We start from the raw sequence: 22,314 nt of genomic DNA on the forward strand, positions 1-22,314 counted from the left end.
TGGACTATATAACATAACACGACTTGTACACTGTCATAATTTTTTTAATAAGAATTACTTTTACAAAATGCTCATTCTGAGTAGAGTGCAGATAATAAATGTATGTGTTAGCTACTTCGCCATATACATCACCATTATTGCAAAAAAAGTATTATCAGTTGTGAGAAAGTGCTGCTTTTTGCATAGTCACCCACATATTTTGTGGACTGATGCAGCTGTTTTTTGGCTCTGTGAACTGTGACCCTGCTAACTAGGCCCAAGTGCATGTAATCTCCCTCCTAAAACATGTTGAAATTGACGAATTCCTGATTGGCATATTTAACTTTCCTAAAAGGAAATTGTATCTAATTCTCAAAATACACCTATGGCATGGAAAGTTAAATGGCAACCATGGAATACACCACTACTGTGCCACCAACCAGTGTGGCCAGGCAAACATGACACCAGGCATACTGCTTTAGCCTGGCTGCTGCAGTTTGAAACCTGCAGGCTGAGCTGTCAAAATAACCGTTTTTGAAATGAGAAATCCTTCCTTTTAGATATTACTTAGTCACAACTTTATAGGCTTGTAGCCCACAAGGCAGGGTGCATGATATTTAAAAGGACATGCAGAAATTTAAACTGCACATATCCTTACAATGACTACCACCCCAAACATATTTTCAGTGTAGCATGGCAAGCTAGGCCATAGAGAAACACTGAGAAGCTATATTAAATATGAATTCTGTCATTCCCGGTTAGGGACGAGCTAAAAAAAGTATTAAACAACTATTTTTAATATTTATTAAAAGCCCAACTCAATGATGAAATTGGATTTATAATAATTATTACGGTAAACTAACTTTTAGAAAGTTACCTTTTCCCAGCCTGAAGCACCCGGGGGGATAAATTGCTTTAGCTCTCCAACTGTTGGCTAGCCAGTGTATAGCCCCTGATTAGGTGCGAGAAAGGCTTTGATGCTGGAAGTGTTTTTGATCCCCTGACAGTAAGACCAGTTTGGGTTTGCCCAGGAACTCAATTTATTTCAAGGGGGCCTTCCCTGTCACAAGGAAATGCTAGGTGGCCCTATAAAACGGCCCCAGCTTTTGTCTTACAAGTCAGATAGGCAACAAACCTAACCAACCACTATCCTAATCGGGCCCTAAGTTCCAAGGTAAAACCTCTGATCGAGTTGAATCTGGTTGGTTTATCTGTCCTGTGCTCCATTGCAGTCTACCTGAAATTGCACCTAGGTCCCGGTCTACTGTGACCATAGACTATCATTGGCACTTTGATCTTTTGGGTGCTATTTTTACCTAAATATTCATATCTCTGGCTCCCTTTAATTGATTTTTATCATTTTGGTGTCATTTTGTTCATGAAATTATACTTATATTTTTTCTAAATTGGAGTCGGATGATTAGTGTGTTCAATTTCTGACTTTTTAACTGCTTTGATATAAATGCTTTACACATTTTCTCTAAGTTAGGCCTGTCTGCTCTCGGCAATAGATACCAAGGGTGAAGCTCAGGTTTAAATTAACGAAGCCTTTAACTGGACCTAACAAGACAGTAACTCTATTGTTTGTGGTGGACCTCTACCCACCCCAACTAATAAACCACTTCCTCTCATCAGTAAACCCTCTACAGGTGATGCAGATATATTAAACATTACCCGCTTTTGCAAACTGTCAAGATTTCACCAGCAAAACGTTGGTTGGTATTGTGCAGTGAAAAGTGTGCAAGGGAACATAATAACGGTGTACCATAATTAATGCCTCATTTTTTTTGCACATCTCAAAGTCCTGAGTTTGGCAATAACACTAATCCTGGTACTCAATTTTACTTCCTAATTTTGTGCTGTGACATAAGTGACTACTAAATCTGAAATAATGAAATACATCACTTAAAATGCTTTTTGAACAAAATGCTTTAGAGAGCTGGGGATAAACATTGCCTTGCTGTCAAGAATATCACAACAAATGCTGTAAAGATCATCACCAAAGTGAGCACGAGCAAACAGGCCACTGCATTTGGTATGCTTTTTTGGATTAGTGTAAATCTGTCCAGCATTTTTGTGTTTTTAAGTCCCCAACATTTTGAGAATAAAAATAATGATTATTTTGGTAATGTGGTTTACAAATTAGAAATTGCAATCTTTGAACCTCAAACTTTGAATCTGAACTGCATATCACATTGGTAACCTGGAGCTGAACATTATTTGTGAAAGCCGCCTCTTTAACTTTTGGAGGAAATATGCAAATTTGAGACTTCTCTTACTCATTCGGTGTCCTAAAATGCTACCAAAGTCACTGACTTTAACTTGTTCCTTAACAAAAATTTTAAGAAACATATAAGCCCTTATTACAAGTGATCTGGAAATGGAGTTAACCATACTGAGTGGATTGTTAATTCTGTTGGTGTGGAAATGAGGCTTATTGCAAGTTGGGCTTTCTAGGAACTGAGTAAATACCATGGAAATCTGTAATTTTGGGTCCTGATTTTGCCAGTAATTGCTTATTTTTGCCCAGACTTTCACACTGAAATTTCTCCTGCCTTCAGCAGTGAAAGTCTTTGAGTGAAAGTTAACAGATCAGTAGAGTTCCCGAAGATCACATGATTGAAGACCATGGGTTTCCTTGTAGAGACAGCTGGTATGAATACTGTTCCAAGGACATTGGCAGTAACAATGTCACAGCTGTACTGAAGGCATGGGTAGAGTGCAAATAGAAAATCAAACGGCCTTATTCCACATAAGTATTAGACAGAGAGCAGTGCCTTTCAATACTTTAGAACTTCCTGTTCTCCACCATCAGTGCTGTGCCCACCAAATCCCAAACCCCATTCTTCATGTGGTCTCTTATTTTAACTCTCACTTTTACAAATGCCCATGAGACAAGCACCCTGGCCCTCTCCCATCATCTGTACATTTCCATCCTCGCCCTTTGCCCAGTCCTCCGCCCTCATTGTCCTTGGGAAATGCCTACTTTGTACACTGCTTGCGTCTGCTGAGTTGCTGGCTTTCTGCGCTCCCCTTCTGCCCTTACCTTCTAACCTCAATGTCTACCTTGGCCTGAAGATATCAATTCTCATCCTTTCTCTGATCTCTATCCCTTTCATGACTGTCTATGAGTTCAGATATTCATGCTTTGATCCACATCTGTCTAATCTCTTGCTTTCTCTTGGCTGCGGGAATCTCTTTCCTCTCTATCTTGACCCACTCGCTCTCTGCCCAACTTCTTGCACCAATGGATAGCAGCGTAACTTTTATACTGGCCCGTCACCCAGCTTACATATTCACCCTATGTCTTGCCTCTTGTGTCTACTTCATCAGAAGGCACCTGAGTGCCTTCAACACTAGAACTCTTCTTTGACCTCAAGACAACCACACTCACTCCTTGTCCGATTGTTTGTCTCTTCTCTACTCTGCAGGTACCTGCGGGCCCTCTACCTCGGAGTACAGAGCCGCTGGCAGTCTGAGCACCGGCAAAGACACTTCTACTGGAGGATGATGTTTGAGAGTGCCGACATCAGCATGCTGCGCCTCCTGGAAACATTCCTGAAGAGCGCCCCTCAGCTGGTCCTGCAGCTGAGCATCATGGTCCAGCAGAGCCGAATCGATCTGTTACAGGGTAACGTATTCCCTTCTCAACTCCAATGGTGCTCTGGTCATTTTGGCTGTTTGGTATATTATTATTTATTATTATTATTATTATTATTATTATTATTATGCGGTCTTATACAGCACTCGATTACCCGTAGGCATCTCGGCGCTTGCCTTGGGAACCTGTCCTGGCTTTTTTCCCTGTGAGATACCCGTAATGGGCATCCCCAAGGTGAAAGCCAGGCATCCCGCCACAGGGGGGCCGTAGTGGAGATTAAGCAGGCTAATGCCCAGAGCTGCAGAGTGTGAACCCGTGATTCGAGTAGGCACCGAAACGAGAATTATCGAGTCCGTGGATATTTGGGCTCAAGACCCTATATGGATGGTGGGCTCCCTGGTCCAAAACTGTGATAAAAGATATGTAAGTAAATCCATGGTCACAAAACCCCCCTTCGGATATAGATTTTGTGATGAGATTATTACAACATTTAATATTAATGAAACAGGAGGAATTACGGGAGCCTAGACAAATGGGTGCAAATGCAGGGATGTAGGACTACAAAGGCCAGAAGACCTCATCACGTCATTCACATCCGTGCCACCACAATTGCGATAATACCCCTTTTATGCCGTTCCTAATTGTGATTCAGAATGAACCAATAAAACCATTTTGCGGCACTATGTTGTGGTTACAAAGGTTTGGATCTGGCGAATTTCAGGCTTTGCAACCACAAACGACTTTCACTGACCCTTCATCTCATAATAAATCACATATTTATCTTCTCACATTGACATCTGGTGTGGTGTATAAGGTAGACATTAGTAAAACTCCCAATGGGCTACCAGTTGTATCCTAACCTAGCCACCTCATATTACTTCTTCACTCGAGTCCTTCTATTCAGTTTAGCATTCCTCCCCCCACTCCTTTCTATAGAGACCAGATTAAAAAAAAACGAGGACATTCCACAAACATAGATGTAGGACTACAGGTTGAAGGGCGCAGAACAACTTAATTGACAGCACTTGCCAGCATAGGAAGCACAGGCATTGAGACATTAAGGGTACTTAGATGCAATCTTTACACAAAGTATTAATTGTGTTAGTAAACCACTTTCTGCTAGGGGTTGCTGACTAATTTTGTTTTGGAACACGTGAAATGTTGCTTCCCTCTGTGTTCAATCAACCCTCAATTAAATCTAGGATATGTGCAGAAGCCGCTGGCATCTACCGGGAAGTGGGAGGAGGGGGGGCACATAAAATAAAAAAATCTTACCAGGCATACACAACGCCCACCGCTCTCGACCTCCACAGGGACTGGAAGCCGAAGCCTGAAACTCCCTTGACCAATCAAGGCACTGCTCTCATGCTGTGAAAGCAGCACCCTGATTGGAGGGAGCTGCCTTACTCAGCGCTCTACAGCGCCCTGGAGACAGCTGGGTCGGAGAAGTTTAAGGTGCGCATGTGTGGCTGGCCGTCTCAAGACGGCCGACCAAAAAGGCACGCATACTTTAAAAATAAGTTCACAGACAGCCTACCCTCCTCCCTGCTGCTGTCACTCAGCAGTGCCCCGCCCTGACGATTGGCATGGGATGGGGATGAAAAATGAAATGGTAATAAATTACCATTTTTTTTTTCATGGGGTTATGGAGGGTATTAAGTGGGGTGAGGTTCCTCCGCTCCAACAGAGCAGCCACCCCTGCATATGTGCTAACTGATGTGCTAAATTTAGTGAATTCTGCGGGCCAGATGATGAAAAACCCCAAGACTGTCCCAACAAATCCAGAAGCATGGCCAGCCTACTTATATCATTATCCTCACAGGAGTGCCCTCCAACATTCACGCTATGGTCATTCATGGTATATGTCACGAAGTGCTGATATTGCATAAATGGGAGGCACTGATCTTGAATGAATGTGTCCTTGTGTAACGTAACCGGTGCTCATGTAAAGCGCTCCAATACATCCGGGTCGAGTTCAGGCTATAAAAATCTGCAAAAAAACACACAAAAAACTGAAGCACATCCTAGTATTGCATGGGAGTACCTTTTTTACTTTGTTTATGTTTTGTTCTTTCTCTCTTACATAATTTTACAAATTCTCCCTGTTTTTTTAAAATATTTTAACGGGCTCTCTTACCACGTCTTCTCGCTTCCACTTTTTATTTTATTTTGTCTTGCTCCTCTGTTTCACTACTTTCACTTTCACTATTTGGTTGGTCTGAAGCACCTCCGCACAATATAGTTCACATCTTCTAATGAGGATATGAAGCCCAGGTGCAAATGCATTCCAGCCCCATACCTGTTTGTCCTGGTGAGTAGTTGAGAAGCACCCCTATTGGGATGCAAATGCCCCCCTGGTCCCCGGTGCCACTGCCCTTGCTGCACTATTCATAGGTACACTATTGACCACTACGCCCCCGGCTGAGTTGCCACAACTCCTTTTAAACAATCTTCATGTGTCTCATGATTTCTTCCAGATTCATATTTTTCTTTGACAACTAGGACCTTTTCTCTGACAGCTTTCCTCAGCCATTCACCTGTGCAGCAGGAGTTCATTTCCTGCCTCTCACATTCCCCTGAGACTGATGTTTACCAGTACTGTAGGGAGTGCCTGGATCATATAAGCAGCCTTTTTTATGTATGACTCAATTACATCAGGAACTGTAAAGGATTTGTTTCAATGGGACTAAGTACTCTTTGGGGATTCATCCTCTGCCAGAGGTCTGGGGATTTTTCTTTAGGAAACAGAAGGAATGTAATCAGGCCATTTGTCCAGGTTTGGGGGTAAGTAAGAAGTTCTGACCTATCCTCGTGATAAGGGTTGCCAGTCATCCCTGGACCCCAGGGACTGGTACTACTGCGCATCTCAAAGAACTGAAGAGAGCCTTCCTTTGGGGCACTGACTCTCAAAGCCTGGCGTGGTCAGTCAGTCAAAGTCTACTCTTGAAGGGTGAGATTTAAAAACTAAGATGTAGTTGATACTTGAACAATGCACCATAACCTGAATGTCCAGTCGCTGCTATTTCTTTTGAAGAAAAAGCAACTCTTTTGTTTAAAAAAGATTAACAAGCCTAGTAAATTGCAGTAGCTCAATATTTACATTGTTTCCATAAGCTTGGGAATCTTCTTATTTTGACAGATATGAATGCATTAATTCTGGAGCAAGGTGTACCACCTTGTGTTTGTTCTATTTAGTCTGGCATGGCGATGTGCATCTTATGTGTAGTCCAGAGAGGTTTTCCAAGCGTTTCTCAGTTGAGACATTATCATCTTCTGATTAGCTTGGACGTGCTGTGGCATAGGCGGCTAGGTTCATCCATTTTGGTGGGGACCAGGTTAACAAACTCAGGTGAAGCCACTCTAGGATAAGTTCTCATCTCTTCTTCACTGTAGCATTTGTGGCTAACCCATAGCAACCAAATTTGAGATGCACGGACATATGCAATGGTTGCCGGGGGGTTGGGGAAATGGGCTGCAGCAGTTACCAATGGCGACAGCTACTAAAAAAGTCTAAAAATCTCTGTCATCAAAGCCCTCCATTTAGGACCGCATGCATGCATGCACACATACAGACATATACCCTGAAACCCAGTCAAACAGGGAAAAACTAGTTTGTATTTAGTTATATGAAGCAAAATCTCCACCAGCGGGAAAGGTCCCAAGGCTTAGTTCACCAAAGGCCATATGTATCAATATCCTGATTTGCGATTCTAAAATAGCGATTTTTTAGAAATCGCTATTTGAGAAATGCAAATAGGGATGTATGTAAAAAAATCACATTTTTAAAGCGATTTTTTAATATTCCTTAATTGCGATTAGCAAATTGCGAATCGCAATTAAGGAATACTTTCCCATTCATTTCTATGGGCCAGGAGGCCATTGGGAATGAATGGGAAGTTATTCTCAATTTGCGATTCGCAATTTGAGAATCGCAAATTGAGAATAATTTCAAGGGTGCAGGGGTGTCAAAAGGACACCCTGATGCACCCCTGAAATAAGCATGGGTGCACATGTGGGTGCACATACATGCCCTAAGGGCATGTATGTGCTTCATATTGCACTTTGAAAAATGCAAAAAAGTGAATTTTTCAAAGAAATCGCAAATTAACACCAACTTGAAGTTGGTGGTAATTTGCGATTCCTTAAGGCCAAATTGCACTTTTTTGATGCTTCTTACATTGCATTTAAGGAATCTCAAAATTTGCGATTCCTTAAATGCAATCGCAAAATAAGGAATCGAAAATTTTGCAATTCCTTATTTTGCCTTAATACATACCATTTGGCAAAATCTCATTCGCAAACGCCGAAATTCTGCGAATTTCGGGGTTTGCGAATGCAATTTTGCTTGATACATATGGCCCTTAATTTCTTCATTCTGTGCTAGATTGATGTGGCCGCCACATTAAAATCATGCTTGGCAACTGAGCACAGGATCACAAACAAAACAAAACTTCACAAAACACGATAAATCTTACAATGCAGATGTAAAATATCCAAATAATATCAAACAGATTACAATATACAGAGCCGCCTTCTTCCGATGGATGTTTCACAAGACCGGGCCTGCATTTGAGGTTTTTGTAGTAAAGAAAAAAGAAAAGTCAAAAGAGTTAAGTAGTTGAACATGTCCCACGACAGCTGACTCAAAACAAGATGTATGGATGCTCACAAAGATTTCTCTCAGTTGGAGTTTTAGTTGTTGCCTTTGTTTTCTCTCTGTTGAGTGGGTTGAGACAAATGATTCAGTCCAAGCTGTGCTCTATGATTTCTAATGTATCTGGCTGGAGCTCAAAGTGTCTAGACTTTTGCAAGAGTTGGAAAAGCTCCTGCAGTGAGAAGAGGCTGGAGCAGGATGACAAGGTTACATCTTTGTATGAGTATTGCTAGCACTTCAGGTACTCAAATATCTTACATTAGGGTGGCGGGTAATGTAAATGTAAATGTAGTATTTGAATAGTGCCCGAATCAACCCCCGAAGGGGTATCTCAGGCGCGTGTACGCATACCGCTGTGGAACCCTTCCTGGCTTTTCCCTGTGAAGTGTCCACTCCTGGGCACCCCCAAGGTGAAGCCAGGCATCATAGCGTTGTTGGGGCCGTTGTGGAGATTAAGCAAGCTATTGCCCTGAGTTGCAGAGTGGGACCCATGATTAGAATAGGCACCAAGGCGAGAATTATCAGGTCCGTGGAAATTGAGCCCAAGACCCGCCGAGGCGGGAATTGAACCCTGGTCCCGGGCTAGACCTCTGCATCAGGGTCTGCCGCTCTAAACATTGAGCCACACTTCTCCACAGTAAAAGCAGCGGGCAAGACAGCACTAGTGTTTCAGAGACAAATCAGGTAGTTGACTGTTAGAACTCTGGTTGATAGGGATCAGTACAATAGGATCTCTGGTAGGGGCAAACAGACTCTTCTGTAATTAGCCATTTAGAGTCTGTAGGTTGTAGAACTTATGGTAAGCTTACAGGGATCCATCACAACACTATCTGGGTCAATACTTGATTTTATTGATGCGCTTTCCAAGCCTGAAGTGTGCCAAGGATAAACGTTCCTTAAACAGACTTCCACTTTTACTGCCAATTAATCTCAGCAAATCTAGAGTTATCTTCTGGTCTGCTCCTACTAAACAAGGTTGTCATCCCAAATATCGACCACAAAATTATGTAACCAAACAAATGTAGCAAGGTTAAAATAACTGCATCCAAGTTATGGACATTCTATACCTATAATATAGTTGACAAAAAAGTCTACTGTAAAAATGTGAGAGTAAAAAATGTAGTACATTTGAAAATATTTACTACCAATATATCATTTATAACTATATGCTAATTTAAAATGAACGTTATACATAACAAAAATCTACAAAAAAAATAGTGTTCCAAAGTATCGCTATAATTATGAAACATATATTTATTTTTAAGTAATAGTATTTAAACTGAATAAAATATTGTAATTATTTAAAAATATATCTAAAATATTCTACCGAAAAATACGACTACATTTGTAATTTGAATAAATAATTAAAAGTGCTATAAACAGTTTATATTTAAAAAAATAGTTGACAAAATATACATTATAAAGAAATCTGATGAATTTTGTAACAAGTATGTTTGGCCTAACAGCATAAATAATAAGAAATGTTTTTATAAATTAATGTACACTATTTTAAATTGTACAAAAAATATTTAATCATTTAATTTATTCCCAACAATATGGAAATACTTAATTGTCAATAGACATAATTTAAATGTGAACACAAATCTCAAAACCTATACTCGAATATTTATTCTACTATTGTAAAATAATAAATTGCTGTATGTCAAAACTTTTCTTACATCTAAAAAAAATAACATTAACACTATAAAATTGAAAATTAAAAGTACAAAAAAAGTTAAAACATAAAAAATCTGATATGATAATTACACTCCTACCAACGCAAATAATATATACAATTTGAAGTGAGATGGCATTTGGCATTCTAACTCCAAATAAATTAACACTGAGGAAAGTGCATATGTTTGAGGAGGTCACATTTAATATTCTAACTCCAGTGCCATGAGCATTTGGGAAAGTGCATATATTTAGGGGATGTACTTATTAATCTAACTCAAGTCCCATAAAGATTGTTGAAAGCGCTTATATTTGACGTGGTATAAATAAATATTCTAACTGCAGTCCCAAAGACACCGGCGAAAGAGCACATAATTGGTATTTCATGGTTACTGTTTTAACTCCAGTCCCAGTCACATTGAGGGAAGTACATATATTTTTGGGGTGATTAAATATTATTACTCTAATCTTATCAAACATTTGGGAGTGCATATTGCTGAGGGTTGTCTGAATTGGAAATAGCTTTGCTGTTCTAACTCTAGTCCCACAAATAGTTGGAAAAGTACATACGTTTGGGCGAGTAGGGGTCTTAGTTAATATTGTAAATCCACTCAAACAAACATTGGGACTGTTAATATATGTAGGAAGTAAGATTAAATATTCTATATCAGGGGGGCGTGGCCAACACCATGGCGAGCTAAGACGTGTGGCTCCAGAGCTCCCGGCGAGCTGCTTCAAAATCCGTCATCCTTGATACCCAAAATGCCACCAAACTAGCAGGGACGAAGCGGGGGCACAGCGGGACCCAGCAGAGGCGAGCAACAAGCGGTGTACCTGGCTGAAACGCCTAATATGCTGACTTTTTGTTACCGCTCTGCGCGCCCGGCCGGAGGCAAGATGGCGGCTGCGGCGCTCGAGCATCGGCAGAGGAGCTGAAACCCGGCCCTCGGATCCGGCGACCGGCCCCTGCAGTGGGGTCAGAGGGCAGTACTCTTTGTGTGGCGATTCGCCAGGCCAGGGCACCCCCGACCTGCGGGGCTAGAAGCTCCGGAGACGATCATCCCTTAACTAAGATGGCGGCGGGAACACCCGCGATGTGATGAGGGGTGCCGAGGGATCGTCGAGCCATCGCCCTGGGGGCCCGTGAGGTGAGAGGCAGAGAGGCAAGAGGCGACGGCCTTACCAGGGGTGGGGTCTGAGAGGGAGCCCCTGAGGAACCATCGTGGGCCTGCATCGGGCCTGCAGTTACACCAAGATGGCGGCCGGTACCGCCAACCGCAGATAGGGACGCCCACTACCCAGCATCGGACCCTACGGTGACCCCGACGCCCTGTAGCCAGATAACGGCGCACAGCAAACCACCCGGCGGAGAGCTCAGACGGCCCTACTGCCTAACGACCACAGACACAGCAGGAGTCGCCTCGGGGATTGCTCTGCACACCTTCCACCTACTACTAGCTGGTCTTGGTCCTCTTTTCATTTCTTCTCTTCTTCATCACTATGCCCCTCCCCGTAATCTTCGTTCTTCTCATCATGCCTTACTAAATGTCCCTGTTTTTAGGCGCAAGAAACATGGTGGGCTTAGTTTTTCCTTCTTGGCCCCCTCCTTCTGGAATGCACTCCCTTTAGAATTCAGACTCACTGCTTCCTACCCCCACTTTAGGTCCCTTCTGAAAACCCATCTGTTCTGCAAGGCTCATAATTAAGCTCCCCTCCGATCTGTCCCCACACGCCCACAGCACCAAGAAACCGTTTGGTGGAAGCTGCGCTATACAAATACTTTTACATAACATAACTCATCCCCGGACCGTCTGAGGGAGGCCCTGGTCACTGAATGTAACCCGGACAGTAGAGGATTTTTATTCCTGCGCCCCCATCCCGGCTTCCCACGAAAGAGGGTCTGTCTCAGGTGGCGACAGGGGCTCGGGGCTTGGTGAGCAACCCTGGGAGGCGACCATCGGAGGAAGTTGGCCTGAAGGACCTACCTGGCACCACTCACCAGCGACCCGATTACCGCAGAGTGCGAGAAGGAGACGACAGTGGCCCACGAGAATGGCAGTGTTAGGCTCTTTGACCCCCAGCGCACCGGGAGAGGTACAGATACGAAGGCCCATCCATCAGGCCGCGACTAGTGCCCGTGAGGTCGGGTGTAACACTGCTTGCCCTGCGTGCCTGACGCAGCAGCCTTGCAAACCATGGGGAAGAGGGACCCACTACCCAAAGCGCCTAAACAAGGGCCCATGGACAATTTTGCTGCGCCGAGACAGATGGCGGAGACTCTCCCGACCGCGTCAGGTGTGCGCTCTGACACCGAACTGCTGATGGGGGCCATCCAGGCTTCACGGGCCGATATCCAGGAGTCCCGAGCGGCCCTAGAGGTCAAGATAGGCGAGGTGGGCTCTGAAGTAACACTGCTGAGGCAAGACTTCCGAAACTTATCCGACAGGGTGACTTCTGCTGAGACGCGGATGGGCGAAGCTGAGGGTTCGATCTCTACCCTGAGAAAAGACATGGCGGAGCTCAAGGCATCCCATCGCCAACTACTGTGGTAGGTTGATGACGCCGAAATCAGAGCGCGACGCAACAACCTGCGCTTTGTTGGATTTAGGGAAGGGATTGAGAAGGCAGATATGGTGTCCTTCCTCCACTCCTGGCTGATGGAAACCTTCCCAGCGGTATCATTTTCGCCTTGCTTCATTATTGAGAGAGCCCACAGGGCCCTCCTGGCAAAGCCGCCGGAGGGAGCGAGACCGCAAACATTGCGCGTTTTCTTAACTTCGCGGACAGGGACCTGATCCTGCGAGAGGCGAGGAAACTGGATGAGATCCGTCTAGAAAACGCGCACATCATGATCTTTCCGGACTACAGTCAGGAGGTGCAAAAATAATGCCGCTCCTTTGATGCCATGAAGGCGAAACTTAGAGACTTACAGATCTCCTACATGCTCCTCGTTCCGGCGAAACTCAAGGTGCTCTACAAGGAACAGTCACTTTTTCACCCATCCGGAGGATGCCTGGCAGTGGCTGGAGGAACGCCCAATTCTCAACAGCAGAGAGACCGTCGGGCGGGAAATGTTGGACAGGCAATTGCGGAATGGACCCCAGTGGGAACTACCGAAGGCACAGAGGATGAAGTCCAGGAGGTCGAAGAGACAAATTCCGGCGACACCTTATCGGGGCCAGGGTTCGGGAAACACGCGGAAAGGACGATCGGCCTCCCCGAGAGGAGCTGCAGAGGCGGGCTCGAGATTTACCTGTCTACGAACCACGGCTCGTTCAGAGGGAGACGACGAGGAGGAACTTGAGAGCCGCACTTCTGGAGGGGAGGAAGGGGGGAGGAGGGACAATCTGTCTATCCGCTGGTCGATGCGATCCGAGTGTTGGAGCAGGACATGTCTGGACAGCACAGCGCGCCCGAATCAGAGACTCAGGACTCCAGATCATGAACAATGGTGGATTGGGCTATTGAGTATGCAGCTCGGTGATGGGAAGCACGCAAGTTGACACGCCCTTTTTGTTAATTACGTTCATTGTTTGTATAAGTTTTTGTTTCTGACCACTCTCCTTGCCCAGTAGTGGAGGGGGGAGCTAGGAGAGCTTAAAGGGAGGGATGTGTGGGAGGGCGACAGGCCTTCTCCTACGGACAGTTCTGTCTTGTGATGGGATGGGACTGGAAGGGGAGGGAGGTGGGGTGGGGCGAAAGGTGGGTCTCACGTTCATTCGGGTGGGGGTCGGGGAGGGGGGAGTTGAGGGGTGGGGGTAGCAGTAGGGAAGAAGCAGTTGCACACTTTGATGTTCTACACCACTATCCCACAACGGAGCACAGCCTCTCTGACATATCCCATCCGCGAATGGCTAGTGCCCTGATGACACCACAAGCGGGCAACAGGGGAGTTAGTATCCTGACATGGAACGTGAACGGATTGGGCTCCAAAGTCAAAAGAGGGCTAGTGAACTCCTACCTTAAAAGATTAGATCCAGATATTACCTTACTCCAGGAAACCCTTCTTAAGGGCACACACTGCGCCTTCATAGCCAGAGGACGTTTCAAAGTACTGGCGCATGCGGGCTACACGTCCGATTCCAGGGGGTAGCGGTCATTATCAACAAATCTTCCCCATTTTCCATCTCACGCACCTCGATAGACCCATTGGGGACGTACGCTGGAGTTCAAGGGACATGGAATAGACGTACATACACAATACTTTCGGTTTATGCACCGCCTAAGCTGCAGGCACATACACTCAAGGCTCTTGCTAGCATTCTCCTCGACACGGCTGACACTATCCAAGTCATGGGAGGTGATTTTAATGATGTGATGGATATAGGACTGGACCGTTCAGGGGAGGTCGGTAGAGGGACCCGGACCGCCTTGGCCCGTCAGATAGCTACTTTAGGTCCCACAGACATTTGGAGGTGGCTTCACCCTACCCAGTGTGCTTACTCCTACTACTCAGGGGCCCACAAGGTATTCTCGAGGTTAGACTATGTATTCATGTCCAGACAGTATTTGAAGGTGGACGATATTGCGGAATATAAGGCCAGAGGGATATCGGACCATTCGCCATTATGGGTGCAGACGGGTCACATCCGGGGCTCTTTGGGAACCTCCTGGCGCCTTGCGGCCTGAGACCTTCAAAACGCAGCTATTCTGCGCGGTCTAAGGGCGGACATCAAGGTCTATGTGGCAGAAAACGAGGGAACAGTGGAATCGACGGTCACCTTCTGGGAAGCCATGAAGCCGGTCCTGCGGGACAGACTGCAGAGTAGAAGGGGGGATGAACGCCGTAAGCTCCAAGCCGAGGTCACAGCCATGGAACAGACCATCCTAGCATTGGAAAGGGACTACCAGTGCCGGAAAGATACTGGGACCCTTAGGAGATTACTAGATACCCAAAGACAATATAGAGAGCTAATAGCTATAGGTCACTAATGAGGCGAAGACCCAATCCCTTGCCACCCTTCATCGTCTATACGATGTGGGGGATAAGTCGGGCAAACTCCTAGCGCGGCTCAGTCGAAAGGAGCAGGCGGCTAGATGGGTCGAGGCCATAAGGAACACGAATGGGGTGCTCGTTACCTCTGATGCGGCAATTGCCGACACATTCGCCTCACACTACAAGCTTTTCTACGCAGCTAGGGATTTAGGAACATGCGAGGAGGCTGGCCATTACATGGCACGGACGGACCTGCCCACATTGTCTCCTGAGGCACTCCGGGTCTTGGAGGCTGCTATTACAGCTGACGACATATCAGAAGCTATAGCCAAACTAAGACCGGGGAAAACTCCGGGGCCGAATGGTTTTCCGGCCGAGTTTTTTAAACGTACGGCGGACCTTTTGGGACGACATCTTAAGGGGCTCTTCACCGGGGCTTACCAGGCATGAAGGCTCCCCCCAGACCTCTCCGTGGCCATGATTGTCCCGATAAACAAAGAGGGTAAACCAAAGGAGGACTGTGCATCCTATCGCCCCATCTCCCTCCCTAATATGGAGGTTAAACTTTTGGCGACCATCCTGGCGCGACGCCTGAGGACAGTTATCCCGAACCTTATACACCTAGACCAATCGGGTTTTTTACCGGACAGGGCCACCAAACTGAATCTTCGACGAACCCACAATTAGCTGCAGGAAGTGAGGGGTCGGGGCGAGCCGCACTGGTTTCTCTCCCTTGACGCCGAAAAGGCCTTTGATGCGGTTCATTGGCCTTTTCTTAATGCTGTGCTCCACAAATTTGGATTTGGTCCTAACTTCCAGAGGTGGATCCAGCTCTTTTACACTACCCCGAGTGCTAGGGTACGGGTCAATGGAAGGCTGTCCCGTGAATTCCCGATCCAGCCGGAGACCCGTCAGGGTTGTCCCCTGTCACCCCTCCTCTTCACACTCACTATTGAGGTCCTGGCAGCCAGGATACGTCAGAATGAGGGCATCTCAGGTTTTAAAAGGACCGACACGGACCCCGTACAAGAGAAGATCTCACTCTATGCAGACGATGTCCTTCTATATATTACGAAACCTGAGACTACGGTACCGGAACTATTCCAAGAGCTAGGGCATTATGGTAGATGGGCGGGACACACCATTAACTGGCACAAATCTGTTCTCTATGACCCGGGGGGAGGGGGCTGGTGGGTTGGGTTGCCTGAACAACTATTGACGACCACTGAGGCTTTCAGTACCTCGGGATATACATCACATTAGACAAGACTCTATAGTTCCGAAAGAATCTGGAACGGATTATCTTGAGCTCGGTGGCAGACATGGACCGCTGGAGGCAGCTCCCACTCACACTCCTAGGTCGAGCAGCGATGTACAAGATGATCATTCTACCAAAATTTCTTTACGCACTTCAAAATGAATATTACCCACTTCCGGCCTCGGTACTTACCAAAATTCACTCTGATCTGAGAACCTTCCTGTGGTTGGGTAAGCAACCTAGGGTGGCTCTGACCACACTCCAAAGGCATCAATATAGTGGGGGGATTTCACTCCCTAATTTGGAGGCTTACTATTGGGCGGAACACATGGCACCGATTAATGAATGACTACATGCCCCGGCGGATCACCCAACCTATGCCCTGGAAAGGCTGAAATTGTCGTCAAGAAACCTACTGTACTACATATACGGAGGCTCTAGATGGGCGCCGCTACTTCCAGCCACTACCCTCACGCTCAATGCGTGGACCAGGGCCACGAGGCGCATGGGATGGGAAAAGAAGCCTACTCGGCAGACGCCGCTGTGGCATTGCCAGTGGCTGACAGAACTCCACAAGCTACGTGGCTTCCGGGGATGGGACGACATCGGCATTTCCACAATAGGGGATGTGGTCGCCAAAGGAGAGCTGAAATCTTTTCAAGCCCTCAGGACAGAATTCGGGCTTCACCATTCCCAACTTTTCAAATACACCCAGCTACGACATGCTTGGCGAGCACAGAAAGTCCCACTCACTGATATCCCTGAATATGCGCCTTTGGAAGGACGGCTCCTTCAGGAGCAGATCCCGGGGAAGGCGGTTTCCCTCACAAACAAAACCCTAACCAACAATATGTTAGGCGACTTGGTGAAGCTTCGACGCACATGGGAAGGGGAGCTGGGAGACATGGAGGACCTAGACTGGGAGGTAGTGCTAATGCACCCCCGGGAAGTGGCAATTAAATCCAGACTACGCCTCATTCAATTCAACGTCCTCCATAGAACCTACTATGACAGGATGAGACTTCATAGAATGGGGAAAGTAGAAGACGCACACTGCCTTCGGGGCTGCCAGCAGGATGGGGATTTTTTTAACACTATATGGACATGCGACAAGATCCAGACGTACTGGACGCATATCTTTACAGAACTAGGAGAGGTTCTGGAGATCCCGCTCCAGTGTGAACCCAAGCTGGCACTGCTGGGCATGACCAACGAGGTAGATCTGCCGCACCCACTCCTCATTCTCTTAGTACTGGCACTAGTAGTGGCTAAAAGGGATATTGCAAGATATTGGGGGTCACCGGAACCGCCGGGATTGGAGGAGTGAAGAAGAGGGTTGGACATGTACATGGCAGCCGAGAGAGTGACGTATAAAGCAAGGGGGTGCCTGAAAAAATTTAGAAAGGTGTGGACCAAATGGCGGCCCTACCATGGGTTGGATGGGGGATTGTGAAGGCCCGGAACTCTAGGACCTGGCCTTTCCACTGTTGGAATGCTGATAGAGGTACGTCGGATGGGAAGTGTTAAATTTACTCGATTATGTGTCAGGGGGGGCTCCTTCGGAAATGTGTGACACTGTGATGGACTGTTTTTGGCTGCGAGATGGGTAGGGAGGGACGTGGGAGTGTTTATACTGCTGATTCTCGACTATCTTGTCTAGTTCTTGCTGCACTGAAATGTTGGGGGGGTGGGAGGGATTAAAAAACAAAAAGTAAAAGCAGATGCTCTACATGGTTCTTAGGTGCATACGATTGCTTTTTGAGTTTGTATTTCCAGCGCAATGACGTTATTCGCCGCCCGACCTTCGGGTGTGGGCCAAACGGCAGTGTGAGACTTTATTGCTTTTATTATGTACTGCAATGATGACTAGCTGGAGTACTGTTTGAATGCTGGAATTTTTGTGTATCTGCAATAAAAAAAAATTTTTTAAAAGAATAAGCCCAACCTAAAAACAAAAAAACAAAAATATTCTATATCAACTCCAAGAAACATTGGAGAAACTGCATATATTTTGATGAGAAAAGATTTACTATTCAACTCCATCTCTCAAACATTGGGGAAAGTGCTTATATTTGGGTTACAGAGGGCATATTAAAAAGACTCAAGCCCCATTAACACTGGGGAGGGTGCATATAATTGGGGGTGCAGGGTGATTTACTATTTTTTCTCCAGTTTCACAAACATTGGAGATAGTATATATATATCTGGGGGCGGTGGGGACCTATTTACTATTTTAACTCCACTTCCACAAACATTGGGAAAGTACGTCTGTTTGGGGGAAGAGGAGATTAGATTAATCAGTTTAACTCCAGTCCCACAAGCATTGGAGAAAATGCATATATTTTGGGAAGTTAGATATAAAACTTGGGTATGTGTAGTTAAGTCATGATAACTAACAAATACAATTTAATTACTCTGAATTTCAATATAATATTTCTTGTTTATGCAGAGTGCTGCACCATATTTACAAGGCCTCACAAAGCTACCATGCGCGGCTTTCATGGCCTTGTTAACACAGCCCCTTTTCACACATCACTTTGCATGAAAGGGTGTGTTGCTTTGGGTGTTCCAACGCAAAACCCATGGATTCTGCTGCATTCCTAGATTTACATTGTTTTGTAAACCTGGGAATGCATCAGAATCCTAGGCCTCCCAGGAGAGGCATAAGGAGGGGCAAAGAGAAGAAATACTTTTTTTTCGCCTCATTTTTCCTCTTTCTATGACCATAGAAAGAGGAAAACGCCATCAATGATTGTTTTTGTGCAGGAAGGTGTCCCTTCCTGCACAACAACAATCATCCCCGCAATGCAAGCACCCTTTCACCATGGTGAAAGGGTGCTTGCATTGGTGCATGGCAGCCAATTGTGCACCAGCACAGGGGAAAGCACAGGGATGATTTGTATTGTGGTAAATACGACACATCCCTGTCCTTTTAAAATGATGCAGCCACGGCGCAGCAAAATGGCTTGCGGCACCGCGCTGCATCATTTTGTTGTAAATGAGGACCTTTGTGTTTCGTAAAGATAGTGGTCTCTCTGACCCATCCATGCAGGGGCAGGGCGTGGGTATTAAACTCTGGAATACAGCCGCACAGAGGTAAGCACACAAACAAATCAATAAAAAGAATTTTGTTACGCACGCTGCATTGCATTTGGCGATGCAGCGCGAACAACGAAATTCATTTAATGTATTTGTTTGTGTACTTACCTCTGTGCGGTCATATTCTGGAGTTTACCACCCCCCACCCTGCCCCTCCCCCGCCCCACATCATTGCCTGGCAGCACTCCCACCACGGGCCGCTTCTGGGTGTTTATATGGAGCTCGTGGGATAGAATACAAAATTCTATAACAACTGATTATTTTTTTATGGGCCAGGTTACTGGGGTACTAGTTTTGCCGGAAGTATGTTTTATGCTTTTTTTTTGCTTTATTATCCTGAGTCCTACCTCACAATACCCTTTATTCTTTGTCCTTGTGGATCTCAGTTGACACTTTCTTTAATTTTCTCTCATTGCAGGTCTGTCAGCCTCGGCTTCACTGGTCTCGCTGGCCTGGATGATTGGCTCCTACCAGAAAGTGCTTCGCGACTCACGAGATGACAAGATGCCGATGTCCTACACGGGGGTGCTTGTGCAGATTCTCTGGCACCTCTTCACCATCGCTGCACGTGCCATCGCCTTCTCCCTCTTCGCCTCTGTGTTCCAGCTCTACTTTGGCATCTTCATTGTCGCCCACTGGTTCTTCATGACCTTCTGGATCATCCGTGACGAGACAGACTTCTGCATGTCCAAGTGGGAGGAGATCATCTACAACATGGTGGTGGGCATCATTTACATCTTCTGCTGGTTCAACGTCAAGGAGGGTCCCACGCGCTGCCGCATGACCACCTATTACCTCATTGTGCTTTCTGAGAATGCGGCACTCACCCTACTCTGGTTCCAATACCGTGAGATTCACCACAACAGTATCTCAGACTACAGTGCACTCCTTATAGTCTGTGTAGTGACCTGCAGCTTTGCCCTGGGAGTCTTCTTCATGTGCATCTACTACTGCCTACTGCACCCCAATGGGCCTATGTTTGGAAACCAGACTCAAGGCTCAGTCTTCCAGGAGGTGCAAGAGGTCTGTCCAGGGACTCCTGGGGAGGTGGTTACCAGCCCACCAAGGTCTCTGCCTCGGACTACAGGCGCTGAGCGGGAAGGCATAGCAGGAGACAGGGACAGCTGCATACCTGTCTTCCAAGTGCGGCCTAGCCTCCCACCCACACCTGTGGCCCGCACTCTACGGACAGAAGGGCCTGTCATCCGGATAGACTTGCCACGGAAGAAGTACCCTGCATGGGACGCACATTTTATAGACCGGCGCCTCCGTAAAACCATTTTAGCACTGGAATACTCCTCTCCAGCCACGCCACGTCTGCAATATCGCAGTGTGGGTGAGGCTCAGGAGGTGATGGAGTACGAGACCACCGTGTAGGCCACAAGAGTGCTATTGCTGACACAATTCTCTGCTTCAGAGAAGCCTGAGGGGCCACTACTCCTGACTCCTTGTCCAAGTGCAGTTGGTCGTTGCTTGCCAGGGTTGTGGTGCAACCTCCTCTTGACCACTGCGCCCTTGCTCAGAGGGACTGTCACGTTATCTCCTTTGCATTTCACCACGTTTTGTCCTTTGTTTGTAATAAGTGAACCAGGGAAGATGGGGTTAGAGGTGAGGAGATATGTGAAGGGTTCTGAATTTAGGTACAAGTAATTTAATTGGAGAAAAAAAGGAGACCTGGAGAGCATGTGGTGCTCATGGTGTGCTCATTCAGAGGGCTTGCATTGTAGGCGTTCATGCTTTGAACCAACTCTGTGTCAAGAGGGCCCAGAAGGAGGACAGAGATCTCTTCTATACTAATATCAGGACAGCATTGACCCTGTGTGGGGATGGTTAGCATAAGCAGAGCTGGCAGGACATACAGCACCCATCTAGGAGAGGCCAGTTATTATTACCAGGTTCCACCAACAAGGGCATGATGATGTATTGTTAAGATATGCAAGCAGTGTTGCCTAAATGCCTGGCACCAGAGTCACAGGCTACAGAAAGAATAATCTGCCAACACACTATGGTGCTTTCCCATTATCCGCCCGGAGCGGCATTAGGTCCACAGTGATAGGATGCTGGCCTTCAGCCTGGCCAGGTAATCTACCCATTGTAATGGTGCTACTTCTAACATCAAGCATGTAGATGTACCTTGACAACCATCTCCATAAGGCTGAGATACTCATGACCTACCAGTGTCCAGAAAGAGGTATGAATCTGAAACTGAACCAGAAAATGGTACTGATCAGCATCCATCAGCAAGAGATGGCACTCTGAGCCTCTACCTTAGAGAAGCACCACTCAGTCTCCCCCTTCAAGGGTACCATGCTCTGCCTCTCAGGGGAAATCTATAATGTTCTGTCACAGAGGTGACAATCTTTGCCTCCTCAAAAAGTAAGGGTGTTACTCCCTCCTTTACCATGCAGAACTTCCACCACCAACAGGCAGAATACATAGTTGCCTGTCCCGTCAAGGAAGGAATGCTACTTTTTGCCTTTAACCTAACAAGTTGACATGACCACCCTCCAGAGGAAAGCTATCTTTCTCCCATTGCTAGGGCAGAGCAGTGCCAATCGCAGCGAGCAGGGGGTGCCACAGTGGCAACAAACCTGTTCCGGAACTCTACCTCGCTAGTCAATCCCGACATCGTTTCCATACACACTACGGATAGGCTTGGAATGCCAAAGGGAAAAGAACATATTTATTGAGCAACAACACTAGTTTTGTGGTAATGCAAAAAGCAAATTATCTGTCCAGTTTAACTATGCCCACATGATTCAAACAGGAGAACTGTCTACTTTGAGCCGACAAAGGGACATGCATTATGCCAAGTACCCTGGGTTCAGGAGAAAGTTGTGACCATAACACCAGTTAAGGCTTTCATCAAGAAGGTGGGACCGTCGATGCTGCACCTCAGACAAACAGAGTTATGGTCTCAGGAGGATTTTACACACCAACAAATGTATATGTCTTTTCCATTTAGCTTAGAGGGCACCTCAGCTCATGAGTGGATGACAGCTTTGCCAGTCATGTGCCCATTGCCTTTATAGCTGGTTTATCCCAAATAGCTATAATGATGCAAATGTTTAGGAAATGGTTCCAATCCGAGAGGAAGAGAAGGGAGCTTTTTC

General features: G+C 46.2%; 1 protein-coding gene across 1 annotated transcript in view; it reads left to right on the forward strand.

The window, feature by feature from the left end:
- Positions 1 to 21,369, forward strand: part of XKR7 (XK related 7) — a 110,051-nt gene extending 88,682 nt beyond the window's left edge. The window contains exons 2-3 of the mRNA XM_078650445.1: positions 3,411 to 3,610; positions 19,620 to 21,369. Coding sequence (XP_078506571.1) covers positions 3,411 to 3,610; positions 19,620 to 20,578 — 1,159 coding nt within the window. The 3' untranslated portion in view covers positions 20,579 to 21,369. The remainder of the gene's footprint in view (positions 1 to 3,410; positions 3,611 to 19,619) is intronic.
- Positions 21,370 to 22,314: the final 945 nt, after the last annotated feature.

Source organism: Lissotriton helveticus, chromosome 7 (assembly GCF_964261635.1).
Source record: "Lissotriton helveticus chromosome 7, aLisHel1.1, whole genome shotgun sequence".
Lineage (NCBI taxonomy): Eukaryota > Metazoa > Chordata > Amphibia > Caudata > Salamandridae > Lissotriton > Lissotriton helveticus.